This window comes from Bombus impatiens, unplaced genomic scaffold (genome assembly GCF_000188095.3).
Source record: "Bombus impatiens unplaced genomic scaffold, BIMP_2.2 scf_0135, whole genome shotgun sequence".
NCBI lineage: Eukaryota > Metazoa > Arthropoda > Insecta > Hymenoptera > Apidae > Bombus > Bombus impatiens.
Window position 1 is genome coordinate 1147420 of NT_176554.1, and position 13032 is coordinate 1160451.

The 13032-nt window shown below is 40.4% G+C and overlaps 1 protein-coding gene across 19 annotated transcripts in view; it reads left to right on the plus strand.

Annotated features, from left to right (window-relative positions):
- Positions 1–13032, plus strand: part of LOC100749669 (collagen alpha chain CG42342) — a 121738-nt gene that overhangs the window by 77797 nt on the left and 30909 nt on the right. For 16 of the 19 annotated variants that reach the window (XM_012381615.3, XM_012381616.3, XM_012381621.3 and 13 more), the window contains exons 2-4: positions 7843–7922; positions 8944–8979; positions 10327–10362. In XM_012381615.3, the coding sequence (XP_012237038.1) occupies positions 7843–7922; positions 8944–8979; positions 10327–10362 (152 nt within the window). The remainder of the gene's footprint in view (positions 1–7842; positions 7923–8943; positions 8980–10326; positions 10363–13032) is intronic. The other 3 variants (XM_012381619.3, XM_033319070.1, XM_024365381.2) reach the window with 1 other exon arrangement.

Sequence of the window (13032 nt, forward strand, 5' to 3'; positions counted from 1 at the left end):
GTCGCTCGAGTGAATTGCCTACGCTACTGCGATTCGTCCCGCCTCGATAAAGCCGACCCGCCACCGCGGCCCTGCTGGAAATCGAATCGCGGACCACACACGCACGCGTATTAAAACTCGTCCCGTAGAATGTCAGAAACCGAGTGCCTGTTCCCCAAGTGTTCTTATATCTTCCTTCGATAAACCGCTTAATGGACATATTATACGGCGGACGTCCGTGCCAGAGAAGCGGTAGCAGCAGGTGATACCGAGTACGCGATGGCGCGCCTATCTGCAACTTTCTTGTCGCGCGTTATGTAAAGGTGTACAAGTAGCTTGGAAAAAAGAAGGAATCAAGTTGAACTGGGATTCGATATACGCGTAGATCGACTCGGGTATCAAAGTATTAGGTGCGGACAAAAGTTTCGTGGCTTTAGTTTCATGCTCTGTGTACTTTTGCGAGTAAAAGTTTCCTATATCCTTGAAATTTAGACTTGTAAAATTCGGAGAAGCTCTCGATCATTGTTACGCACGCATACATTTATGCGACTTGATACTTTTAATGGGTGTTTTAACAAGTATCTCTTAAATACACTGGCTCTTACCGGAAGGTCAAACTCTCGATATTAAAGAAGCTCTATGCGAAAATTTCCAAGTATAATTACGTTGATAACTATACAATGAGAATACGAATATAATCATGCTGATGCACGTCAGGTCTCTGTATCTCTGAAATTCCTAATCAAACTTTCTCCCGCGAGGCCTGGAAAGTTGTTAGTTCGGAAGCGGCGCATAACGAATAGGCATTCCATGCTTTCTTACACACTTATGTACACGATGAAATAGAATCATCCCGTGTTTCAAATATCTCGTGACACCGACATCGAAATGCTCCAAAGCGTTTGGCCTTTGAGATTCCTAAATACAGCCGTCGCGCTACGATGAAACTTTCCAAACGATTTGAATTTTTAACATTTCCAGAGACGTAAGAATTTGATACACGATCGATATAATACGTATCGGAAGTGGGAAAGCGTGTAAGTACTCGATTCAGAGTGGTTTCGGTCCTGGACTAAAAAGAACTTGGAGCTGAAAGGGTTAAAGAAGGATCGAAGTCGATTGCGCTTTATTGGGTCAAAAGGAAGAGGAGGATTTAAGTATTACCGATTTTATTGGATCTTTCGGGAAGTTGCTACCTTCTTCTTCGTAATGAAATTCGAGAAACGATCAGAATTACAGTGAATTTCAAGGCAATGTGTATTTCCACACAGTTGGTACTTTATCCGACAATACACATCCTTGCGTGTATTAGGACATTTATAAAAAGAAGAAACGATCAGAACCTAACTGTTCGATCGTCGAACGAAATTCAAAATTTTACCCTTTGTCAGACAAAAGTTACCGCACTATACCTACGGTTTTTATTTCACGCGTTAACGGATCAATGATTAATTTAACGTAACTTCGTCAAGCTCAACTCGTACATGTGTTTACAACGATATATACTTAGACTCGCCTCTCATTTATCAAATACAGCTTCAGCACACTGACATTCGAATCCATCTCGCGGTTAATTCTAACAGTTCACTAACTTAACTCCAGCGTCATGCACCGTCACGAACATGCCTACCAAATAAAAATATGCATTAAATCCGCCTGACTAATTATTTAAAGAACGCTCGGCAAGTTCGAAATTGAAAGGTATCGACACGATCTCGAAAAGGCTTGCGAATCGCTTACGTCCTTCCATAACCGGTGGTTCCCTTCCTTCGTAGGCATATTCGTGTCAGAACGCAAGCGTGATTTAGAGAAAGGGACTGGCAGCAAGCGTGCGTGCACGAACGAACGGGAATTGAAAAGAAGGGAGAGAGAGAGAGAGAGAGAGAGAGAGAGAGAGAGAGAGAGAGAGAGAGAGAGAGAGAGAGAGAGAGAGAGAGAGAGAGAGAGAGAGAGAGAGAGAGAGAGAGAGAGAGAGAGAGAGAGAGAGAGAGAGAGAGAGAGAGAGAGAGAGAGAGAGAGAGAGAGAGAGAGAGAGAGAGAGAGAGAGAGAGAGAGAGAGAGAGAGAGAGAGAGAGAGAGAGAGAGAGAGAGAGAGAGAGAGAGAGAGAGAGAGAGAGAGAGAGAGAGAGAGAGAGAGAGAGAGAGAGAGAGAGAGAGAGAGAGAGAGAGAGAGAGAGAGAGAGAGAGAGAGAGAGAGAGAGAGAGAGAGAGAGAGAGAGAGAGAGAGAGAGAGAGAGAGAGAGAGAGAGAGAGAGAGAGAGAGAGAGAGAGAGAGAGAGAGAGAGAGAGAGAGAGAGAGAGAGAGAGAGAGAGAGAGAGAGAGAGAGAGAGAGAGAGAGAGAGAGAGAGAGAGAGAGAGAGAGAGAGAGAGAGAGAGAGAGAGAGAGAGAGAGAGAGAGAGAGAGTGACAGGAAGGGAAAGAAAGGAGCATCGTCTCTGTGCGGGAGCGTGAAACACCGTTGAGAACGGTGAGCATGAAAGATACGTCAGGGAATACCGATTACGTATCTCAATCATGGGAAACTACCGGGGCGGGAATCGGAGCTGGGCCTGGTATAACCGTACTGGCCCGCGGCCGCAACATGTGAGGTCCTCAGCTTCTACCTTGCCTTCTGCTCCGCTTTCCTTTGCCCCGTCTTACCTTCTGCCACCCCTCCGTTTGCTTTCGTGCACTCCGTTTGCCTCTCGGACTATCGGCTTCAGTGATTCTCAATTTCGTCCTGTTTTCATTCATGTAAGGCAAGGTATATATACGAGTGCTGGACAAGAGATCCGTTGAGTTTGGAATCATTGAACGAGACAAATTGGTGACAAGATGGTAAGGGGCGATAAAATCTTTCGTCGAAGAAAATTGTAGGTTTGGTAGAACTGTATTTTTCTTGTCGTTCGTCGAGAGACAGATAGTTCATATTGTATGTAATCGAAGTTTATGTAATAGAAATTCACGTTCAAATAAGTTGATTCGATCGACAGGAGTTGGTTTACTCGAGCGTTAAATAAAATTTCGTTGCAATGAAAAATTTCTACTGTGAAGTTAAACATTAATAGAAAAACCTGTTTGCTTCCAAATATTAACACACGTTGTGTACTATCATTATACGTATTTATAGACGCTTGGAAATTCATACGGTGTCCACAAGATAAACAACAGTACGCACAAAACACTTTCTATATATTTTTAAATATTCTCAAATATTCTCTCCTCTCTCTCTCCCCCCCCCCCTTTCTCTCTCTCTCTCAAATATTAATCGGGTTAATCGTTAATCATTTAGCCATTTTATGAATATCCAATCGATTTAGCCATTAATCACTTAGTTATATTGTAAGTATTCAATGACATCCGATAAATATTGCACGTTCATTGAGGATGTATTATCACCGTTAAAATGATCAATTACAAGAATTTCAGGAATGAATTACAGTTTTGCAATTTGACGAGTAGTATAATTTTAATTAAACATATTGGAAGTGAATAAAAGGTAATATATAAAACTCTCGCAGGTAGTTTAATAAAGTACGATATTTATCAAATTTCAATGAACGCGGACGCGTAAAACTGCAATTAGACAACGAATATTCGACTGACGATATATTAAACAAAAATGCTAGACTATCGATTCGTCCAATGAAAAACGGCAGTTGCACTTCCGGGACAATTTTGAAGCAAACGTGAAATACGATTCTGTTTGCTCTATAGATTTTTCCAACTTTTCTTTCTCCATGATAAAACGAATATTACACTATTTTAGTGCAAAAACACAATTCTGCGATAAACTCTCGTCAAAGTCGTAAATTTAACCACAGAGACGAATGTTTATACTCGCGTATACTCTATAAATAAATTTACAAACATTTGTCATTTTTTTTCTTTTCAACGAAACACCTTTGGTTGAGAAAGAATTTTGGAGCCTACTGGAATTTAGTCGATTGTAGAAATTTTCAAAGCGCGAAGATGCCACTTGAGAGCTAAAAAACGAAAAAGTAAAAAAAATCTATCGCGACGTACAAGTGAAAGTACTGCATTGAATTAAGCCATAGAATACAATATCGCTAACGAGGAAATTATTTCATAAACCACGTTCTTTTAATTATAATCGTGCATAGAACGAGCTATAACGCTTTAGAAACTCGAACAACGTTACTTTATGAAATAAACATTTCTATTCAATTTCGCATCGAATACTCGTTAGAGTTATAGAATGCACTGTAGCAGAATCTCAATTCGCCGAAATCGGATCATCCGTGTTGTGGATTACCTTTTTGTATTTTGAAAATTGAACTGCAAGCTTTACATTTAAAAATACCGTTGTTCTCTGAAATGTGAAAAACCACTTAATGCGAAAACAAATACGAAAGGGAAAGCGAGAGGATGCTGTTTCTCGAGGTGTTCGTACGACTTAAGATACGATACTTAATAGTAGATTTCATCTAGTTAGTAAACAACAAATAAGATAAACGTTACTAGTTGAATCTCGTATCGGAAATATCAGACATATTAGAAAAGACGCTTTGGTTACACGCGAAACTCGAGTCTGAAACGTAAAGGCGATAGCCAGTCGTAGAAGAGATTGGCGAGCCCGCGAGACGAGTAATAGGGAAATAAGGCTAATTTCGTGGTAAGTGAGTAACGATCAATATGCCAGACCGTTCGTTTCCCAAAAGCATGGTCGGATATCTGGCCGTAAAAGGTTCTTTGTATCGGTCGCTCATTTTCCGGTCGCCTGAAGCTATTCTGTAAACGAAAACGAAGTGTCGTTAAGTTGGTGGAGCGACTGCCTGCTCGCCTTAGTCCCTTGCCCTCGGAACGTTGCCAAAGCGTCGCGTTAATCTCGTTCTTATTCGCGCGAAAGACTTTCACCGAGGGGTCGACCGAGTTCCCCTACCGCGAGAAACGTTCCTACGGGAACAACCGTCCCAGCCGAGCAAAACGGAGGTGCAAAGCGCAGTTTTATTGCACACCTCCAAGCGGGACGAGTATTTTCGTCGCGTCTAGACTACAAGGTTTCTTCCTCCTTTTCGTCCTCCTCCGACTCACTTAACCCACCTATGTTTTTCCTTCTAGTATCCCCCGTAGACTCGGACTACCGCTCCGGACATACTACTCGTCCCACTTGCACCGTGGAGACCGATCCGTCTTCTTCCTAAAGCACGATCTTTAAACCGGAAATAGTAGTCGCACAAAAGCGAGCACACGGCGAACGGAGAAACTCGGAATACTACTAATATACATACATACATATATGTACATAGAGGAGAAGAACGATCAAGGCTGTTCCCCTTGACTGTTCCCCTTTTTCCTACAACTTTCCTCGTTACTTGCCGGAATTCACGGAGAGTACACTTTGTGCTTCTGTTCGTCATTTGTGGTTTGACGAGAACTCTAAGGAGAAGAAAACTTCTGGCTACATCAAGAACTAGCCAGAGCCGAGATACATAGGTAAAGGAACGTTTGAGAAAGGGAATGGGAGCAACCATCGCGAACGGCATATATAGAGAAAAGGAAGAAAAACAGTCGATATACGATTGGACCTTTTATATACTTCTTTTTTAACCTCTTTCAATTAGTTTAGCTTAGTTCATTTCTCTTCGAGTACAGCGATCGGATTGCCTTGACTCTCTTAGTTGTGTCATCTGCGTCACAAGCTACTTACTCCATCTTTTTGTCCTTGTTGCACTCTCTGCTATTCCCTAGCTTAAAATCCCTGTCGTCTTGCGCTTTCGCGGTCTTCTTATTTCTCCCGTTGCTCTACCATGTTCGTAATAGCAGAGAGTATGAAACAGATGTCTTCATTGCCCTCTCTGCGTTGATGATAATCCTATGATAGGTGGATGTGTTCCGCGCGCCGACATATCATCTCCCTTTTTAACTTCTTCTTTTGCCTTTATTTTCTTTTCTCTTTTTACTTCTTCCTTTTTCTTCTTCTTGTCTCTTTTTTTCTTCTTTTTTTTCAGAGAGAGAGAGAGAGAGGAAAGAAGGAAATACTTAAAGGTTGTACTTGTCGGGAATAACGATGATAAAAGCACGAACAGCTGCTGGTGAGAAATAAATCCGAGCGAACGTAGCAGCTATGATACACGGCTGTTTTTTAGCCAGCTTAACTGGGATTAGAGAGTGATTTCGTACCAACGCGACGCGTAGATATTAATTAAAGGGTTGAAATGGTAAACGGCGTATGTGTCAGAAACGAAGATTTCCGATAGAACTGCAAATCGCGTTTCTCTTAATTTTTTTATTTCCGGCATTTATCATTCGAATGCTATTGACTCTCGACGGTCGCAACCTCTACAGATTTAGAGGGAGAATAAATGATAGCTAGAATTTACGTTCTTTCCCACTACAAAAGCCGCACTTTATTTTTTGCCACTTACATAATTTACCATTTCAATACCACGATCATCGAAAACTAATAAAAACAATTCTTTCGTTCGATAATATAAAAATCTCTAAAATGTCGTGGTATGATAACTACTGTTTCAAAAAACCAGCGGTTCTTTGCAAAACTTATCGGCTTCCTACGAATCACAACTCGACATATGACGCGGATCAACGTCGTTACTGTGCTTTTTCCTTAAAATCTATTTATACGCTATATTTACAGCGCGATAAAACTGTGTTGCTAGCAGAAAATGTTTGGCGAGTCTTTTTTCGTAGATCTCGACCTCGCCGGGGAATTATTTTCAAGTTTCCTCAATATCTGCCGATATCGACCCTCGAACTTTCCTTGTTAGCACGTTTCTTATTTCATCTCTGGTTCTCGTCAGCTGGCGTGGAGATTTATATTCGTGTCCTGGATTGTAAAAAACTTCACGAAAAGTTAGTTCACGCCCGACTAATATCGTTCATTCCAACCTCCACCCTATTCTCCCCCTTTTGTTTTTGTTCTCCTGCCCAACCCCGTTGCGTTCGTTCCGTTTCGTTTTCTTGGTGGTCGTGTTCGGAATATCATCACCCATCACGTGCAAATCGACGAACGAAAAAAGAGCAAAACGTTCCGACTTTGAGCAAATGTCCGAACTAGTGGAAGCAGTCCGAGAATATACGTGGATTCGATTATTCCACGAGAGAACGTTCCCTGCTTCCTGTCGGAAATTAGGATAACGCGTACGACGTTCTCCTAATAGAGAAGATAAATAAAAGTTGAATTCCCGATCGACCACGTTTCTCGCGCTTTTCCCGTTTCACCGTTTTGAGATTCAATCGCATCGATAATTGCGAAGAATGTTGGATCTTCGCTATTTTAACTCGTCGTAGTTTTATCCGTAATTAGTGCTTAAAGTTTTTCGTATTGTAAAATAAAAGAACTATTTATTGAAGTAACAAAGTAGCGAGGTAAACGGCGAGGGAAGTAACGAAAAGAAAACGATTTCCGTACCATAATGGAAAAACGATGGAAATCCGGTAGATACAATTTCTCAGCGACACTGTATCTATCGCGCATTATGGAACGCTTTACACGGGAATGCGGTTACGGAAAACCTTATTACCCGACAGACGCAGCGACAGAAACCTAAAACGTTCGTCGAAATTGCGCACGTAGCCCCGAGGATCGATTGATTGCGTGTTGCATAACCGTGTACGACACGTTGACGAGAATTTTCGAAAATATCCTTAACGCGGGACGTGGAGCGGGCAAGTAACTTCGTTTCGAGTTCGATCGGGAAGAGAGACGGCCTGCCTTTTTATCCCCCTTTGGGTCTTTGCGTGGCCGTCGTTAACGTGGTCGCCGTCGTTGTCGGGTCTTTCACGGGACCACGTTTCGCTCGCAGCGCCGAAAACTCATTTCTACCCTCCTGTCCTCGCCCTGCTGCTTTTTCGTTCAAGTGCGTCGCGAGGTATCGATTTATTGTTTGTTCCTGTTATAGGTCCTCCCGGTGAGCCAGGTCCTCCTGGAAAAAGGGGGAAAAAAGGGAAAAAAGGTGACCCCGGGGAACCAGGCCCGCAGGTGAGTAGATCCGTTCCTCCGTTCGCTTCAATCCCCCCCTTTTTTTTTTTGTCCTTATTTTCCCGTAGCGCACCCGTCGTGATCGCACGTGGAGTGTGCGTGTTTTTAGAGTGCAGCGGAAAAGCATGACGTAGTTTGCTAACGATACATATTCGTAGTCTCCTCGAATTCATAACTGCTGGCACACACTGTATGTACGAAAGTATTTTTCGACGAACGTACGCATCCTTCATTCCTGTTACAAAGGAACGCGACACTCGACGTTTAATTATATTAAGGTTTTGAACACCATAAAAAAGTTGGACAATGAATGTCGCTTTTCGTCAAGATCGTCAAATATTTGGCGGTTATTTTTGTCAGCGGGCAATCGTTTAGAAAAATATTCTCGCTGCGACGGAATTTTTATTTCCAATTTTTTGCACTTTGAATAAATATGCAGCACGTGACAGAGATATATTTCGCCAATATTTTACTACTCGTTAAGAGAGTGGTCGTTGTATCGATAGGGAAAAAAGATTAGCCGAAGATTAAAGATCCAAAAAAAGAACGATTAGTCCACGAGTGAGAAGATATATTGGTTTGGAAAGCAAGAAGGTTGTTCCTGTTTTTTTTTTTGAAATTGCTGGAACTATTTATTAGCGGATAACGTCGAGGATCGTTGGAGTAATGGAGAAAAATCAGTTTAAACGAAATTCACTCGAAGTGTTATGTTTCATCGTGTGGATGAAGTTATTGATCGTTGCACGAAAGACCGGTATAGCAAGCGTGTCACCGAAGTTGACCCGCGATCGGCCGAAGTTTTGATAACCAAAGTACATACTCGTGTGGTAGTTGGCCGCCATGAGAATATCTAATTGGTTGGAATAATTATCGGTGTAGTATGGCCCTTAACATTATGTACATCACGATAACCGCGGACACGATTGGTCAGCGGAATAAATTGCTTTTTGCATGAACGCGAGAGCACTTAACCCTTGTCCCCTGTAAACGAGTTTTTAATTTTTTATACCCCTTCTTACAGGGTGTGGCCGGGACGCCGGGCAAGAACGGTTTTCCGGTATATTATTTTTTATTTTCTTTCCATTCTTCTATCACTTTGTCTGTCTGCTTTCTTTTTTTTTCTTTTTCTCTTTCGCTCTTTCTCTCTCTTTCGTGTCGCCTTTTGTATACTCCATTTACCGTCTTTCACGTATGCACGTAACACCAACTAAATCATATTTTGAATTAATGTGTTTCATGTAGCCTTTTTGTTTATCTCTCTCTCTCTCTCTCTCTTTCTCTCTCTCTCACTCTCTCGTCTCTGTGATCTTTTGTTCGTTAAATTTGCGCTTTTTTCCTAAATTTTTGAGCAATACCCTTTTTTACACTTTTCTCCACAGTCTCAATTTTTTACGCCCATACATATACTGATCGTGAAATTGAAGTTTGACATTTGCTTTCAGATATGACGTTTCGCCGTAACGTCGACTGAAGTAAAAGTTCTGTGTGAAAAAATAGCAGTTTGTTTGAAGTAAACCAAAAAAAAAAAAAAAAAAAAAAAAATTACAGTTTTAACACGAAACTATGACGACTGAGGATCGCCGAACGTTTCAGATTGAAGGACTATCAACCTCACGCGTGCAATCGCGTTTCCTGGCCAACTGATTCTTGGCATGTGCTTTTACAAAGTTTCTACGAGTGTCGGAATACTTCCGCGAGTCATGGACAAGCAGCGAACGTTGAAACAGTTAATCGAGCTGGTCGTTTTAAAAAGTGGGCCCCGGGAGCCGCTAATAATTCACGACGCAACTCGTGAGTGAAGAGCAGAAACTAGTTTAAGGGCAACAACGAAAGACAAACAACGAAGAAGACGGACTCTGAGCGAGTTGCTCGCCCTGCTTCGGCTCCCGAGCGGATCGTACCGAGGCCGCAGCCATAAACTCGTCTTTTCCTGGCAGGTCGGCCGAACTTTTAAGACGGACTGAGAAGATGGCGCACTTTTATGGAATGTCAGTTTGTTATGTGAAAAGTGACGACGTGTATCGTCGACGTGGATATGAATACGATGATAAAGGAACCATAAAACGCATGGTTTCCTGTATCTTCTAAATGAGAATTACAAAATTATTGTATTTGTAAATTGAAATTACGTCCACTATCACTATAGAAGCGCATCGAAATGTGCTGGTATAATATAATTTTAATAGATATATGGAATCCTAGGTGTCGTAAAATAAACGTCGTATCTGAAAGCATTTCGATGTTCTACAACACTCGATGTTCCTTCTATCTGTCGTATGCTCGCATACGTACATTATATCGCAAGGAATGATTTTATTTTTCGAAAGGTGCCAGCAGCCTTTTGATTTTTCATCTTTCTTCGCCATTCGATCGACTATTCAAACTTACTAGCGTGTTCTTTCAGGGACCTATTGGGTTAGATGGACCAAAAGGTGAGCCGGTAAGTGCACGAATAACCTACTTATTTTAGTGTAGCTTTTGCAGTAGATGATTTTTTATTGGGTTTGATCTAATTAACATAACTTAAGAGCAGTAGGATACAGAGTATATATATATACACGAGTACATGCAAAAATATATAAAATAATACGTACGACGTACGTATGCAAAAGTGTTCGACGTTACTGTACAAATATTAATTCATCCTTATGTGTTTAAATATCAATCAAACATTATTTTGTTCAAATCGGATAATACGATAAATGTTAATGAATTGCAGATACGATATTTGTATTTTCCTTAATTGGATCCTATATAAGAATATAGACTCTGTAAATACATTTTTTCTTCGTTATTGAGAAAATTACAATTCGATAACGTGATAATTATGTACCTAGCATACCTTCGAGTAGGTGAATTTACAGTTAGCGAGATAATAGATTATACATAGAAAAAGAAGATAGTAGAATTATCGGTGGTTAAACTAAGAGACGTTAATAGCCAATAATTGGTAGTAGGAGTAACGCACTCTGTGTTAATTGTACACGTTGCAAATATAATTGCAGATTAAATTGCGCTGTTTATTGTTGGGTGATTCAATACAAATATGTGTACGGACGAATAAATTATTCCCGACTCGAATTCTAACGCGAATGGCAACTTGATACGAGAGTACCTACAAGGTGTAACGTACATCTTCTAATTCAAATCGTTTAGACGGACGTTATTTCAGGAAGTGTATTTTTAAGAACAATGACAGGAGGAAATAAATGATGCATTCGGGCAGAATTGTTGGAATATCGGAGTTGATTGATAATATTAAAATTCAGTTACGGAACGAATTTGCATTCGAGAAAAAGGAGGAACGACGTTGCTCGCAATTACAAATATGTTGAAACGTGTACTAAACTGGTCGCCCCGGGATTTCGGAAAAACAAATAATCGGTTTGATACATGGAACGTAAACAGGAGAAAAATGTACTGCGTTGAAAGATTATTCGCGAATACATTAATTCGTACGCGCGTGTAAAACGAATTCCAATAACTGAAGTTCTAAATTAAAATACTGCCAAAGATATTTTCGTAATTGATAGAGAAAGGAAACCGGTTCTTTTGTTATTAAGAAATGTAGATTTTAAATTCTAAATTGAAATGTATTTGCTAGTAAACTTTCTACTATGTTCGTTCGATGAAAAAACCGATAGAAATTTCATCGAATCAAAGACATCGAATTTTGGGTTAATAGTTAATAGTAAGAATATCGTTAGAATATCGTTGTTTCTCGAAACGTGACGTATACGTGGCATGTAATCGTAAATACTTGAAACATCTCGTTCCAAAAACAGTACGAAACACGTGTTATACGTGCATTTTGTCGTAGAGCAAACGAAACGAGTGAAACGTGAATTGGTAGGCGGGTAATACGAACGGATGTACAGGCACGCATAGATAGGAAAAGAGGAAAACGAGGATGGAAGGTACGAGGGTATGAGTGCATTGCAAATATCACGCGATATTTGTTCTGTCGATGGTGGTCTGGTTGAAAGAATTTCGATCGGCTTACACGCGAGAACTGGTCTCTTACGTACGATGCTGCCCGGTCGCGTTCCATCCGAAAGCATTCTTAATGCATCGCAGTGAATCAACGATTATCCGAAATTTTATTCGGAATACCTGACAGTGATATCTCTTAAATTGCAGTTGTTGCCAAGAAGCGAATTGTTACTTCGAGTTTCATCGATATCGGTTTCTTAAACTTAAACTGCTTAAAGCGGGCTTTGGATATACGTCATTTTAGTTCGCCACGCGGTCTGTTTCTTTAGACAGTCGGAGTCGATCGATTTCCTCAAATCTAGAATACGAAGCAATTGTTTGAAGAAACCATAAAATAGTGGGTTAATATTATTAGAAGTTACCTCCGCGACCACTACGGCAGTGGATACCGCTAAAAAACTTTTAGTCGTGATACTCGGTGCTGGTGCTTTTATTCTTTCTTTAGCCTGATTTACCTTTTAATCGACAAACTTCCTCAAACGTGATAAATATTATTTGAGTACTTTAATTAGTTTTACGCGTTCGTTTATGTTAATAAATAATAACATGGAGCTTAAGAAACTCGCAGGAAAGTAAATCACGCTATTATGAATTACGCGAATACGCTCTTCTAATTGAAGTACGGATCTCCACAATTCAAATTTCACGGTGTGAAAGTAACATTTTTTTGCACAAAAGGCCAATTAAATGGGAACTCTTAATTAACCCGTTTCACGCGACAAGCTTCATACGTTAAATTTACGATTTATATGCAAATATATCGTAAACCAGAGCTTAAAAAATGTCAAAGCCATTAAAATATTACGCCGCATTTTCTTCCTAAAAAATAACTGGCATAAAAGCAATTATATGCAATTTCGCTATCAGTGAAACAATTAAACGCATTTAAGTGAAAAAAACAACGCAGAATGACGTGTAAAAGTCCGCAGCCAAATAAATTTGTGAGCTGAATTTCAAACGATGATTCGTTACGACGAATAAAGAAACCTGTAGAATTTACCCGATTGGATATTTTTTACGCTATTATACGTTATTTTGAGAATAAATAATTCGTCTAACAACGAAATCAACCACGAACGAATGCTGGTGGTTTCGCGAAGAAACAGCGTTCGAGTGT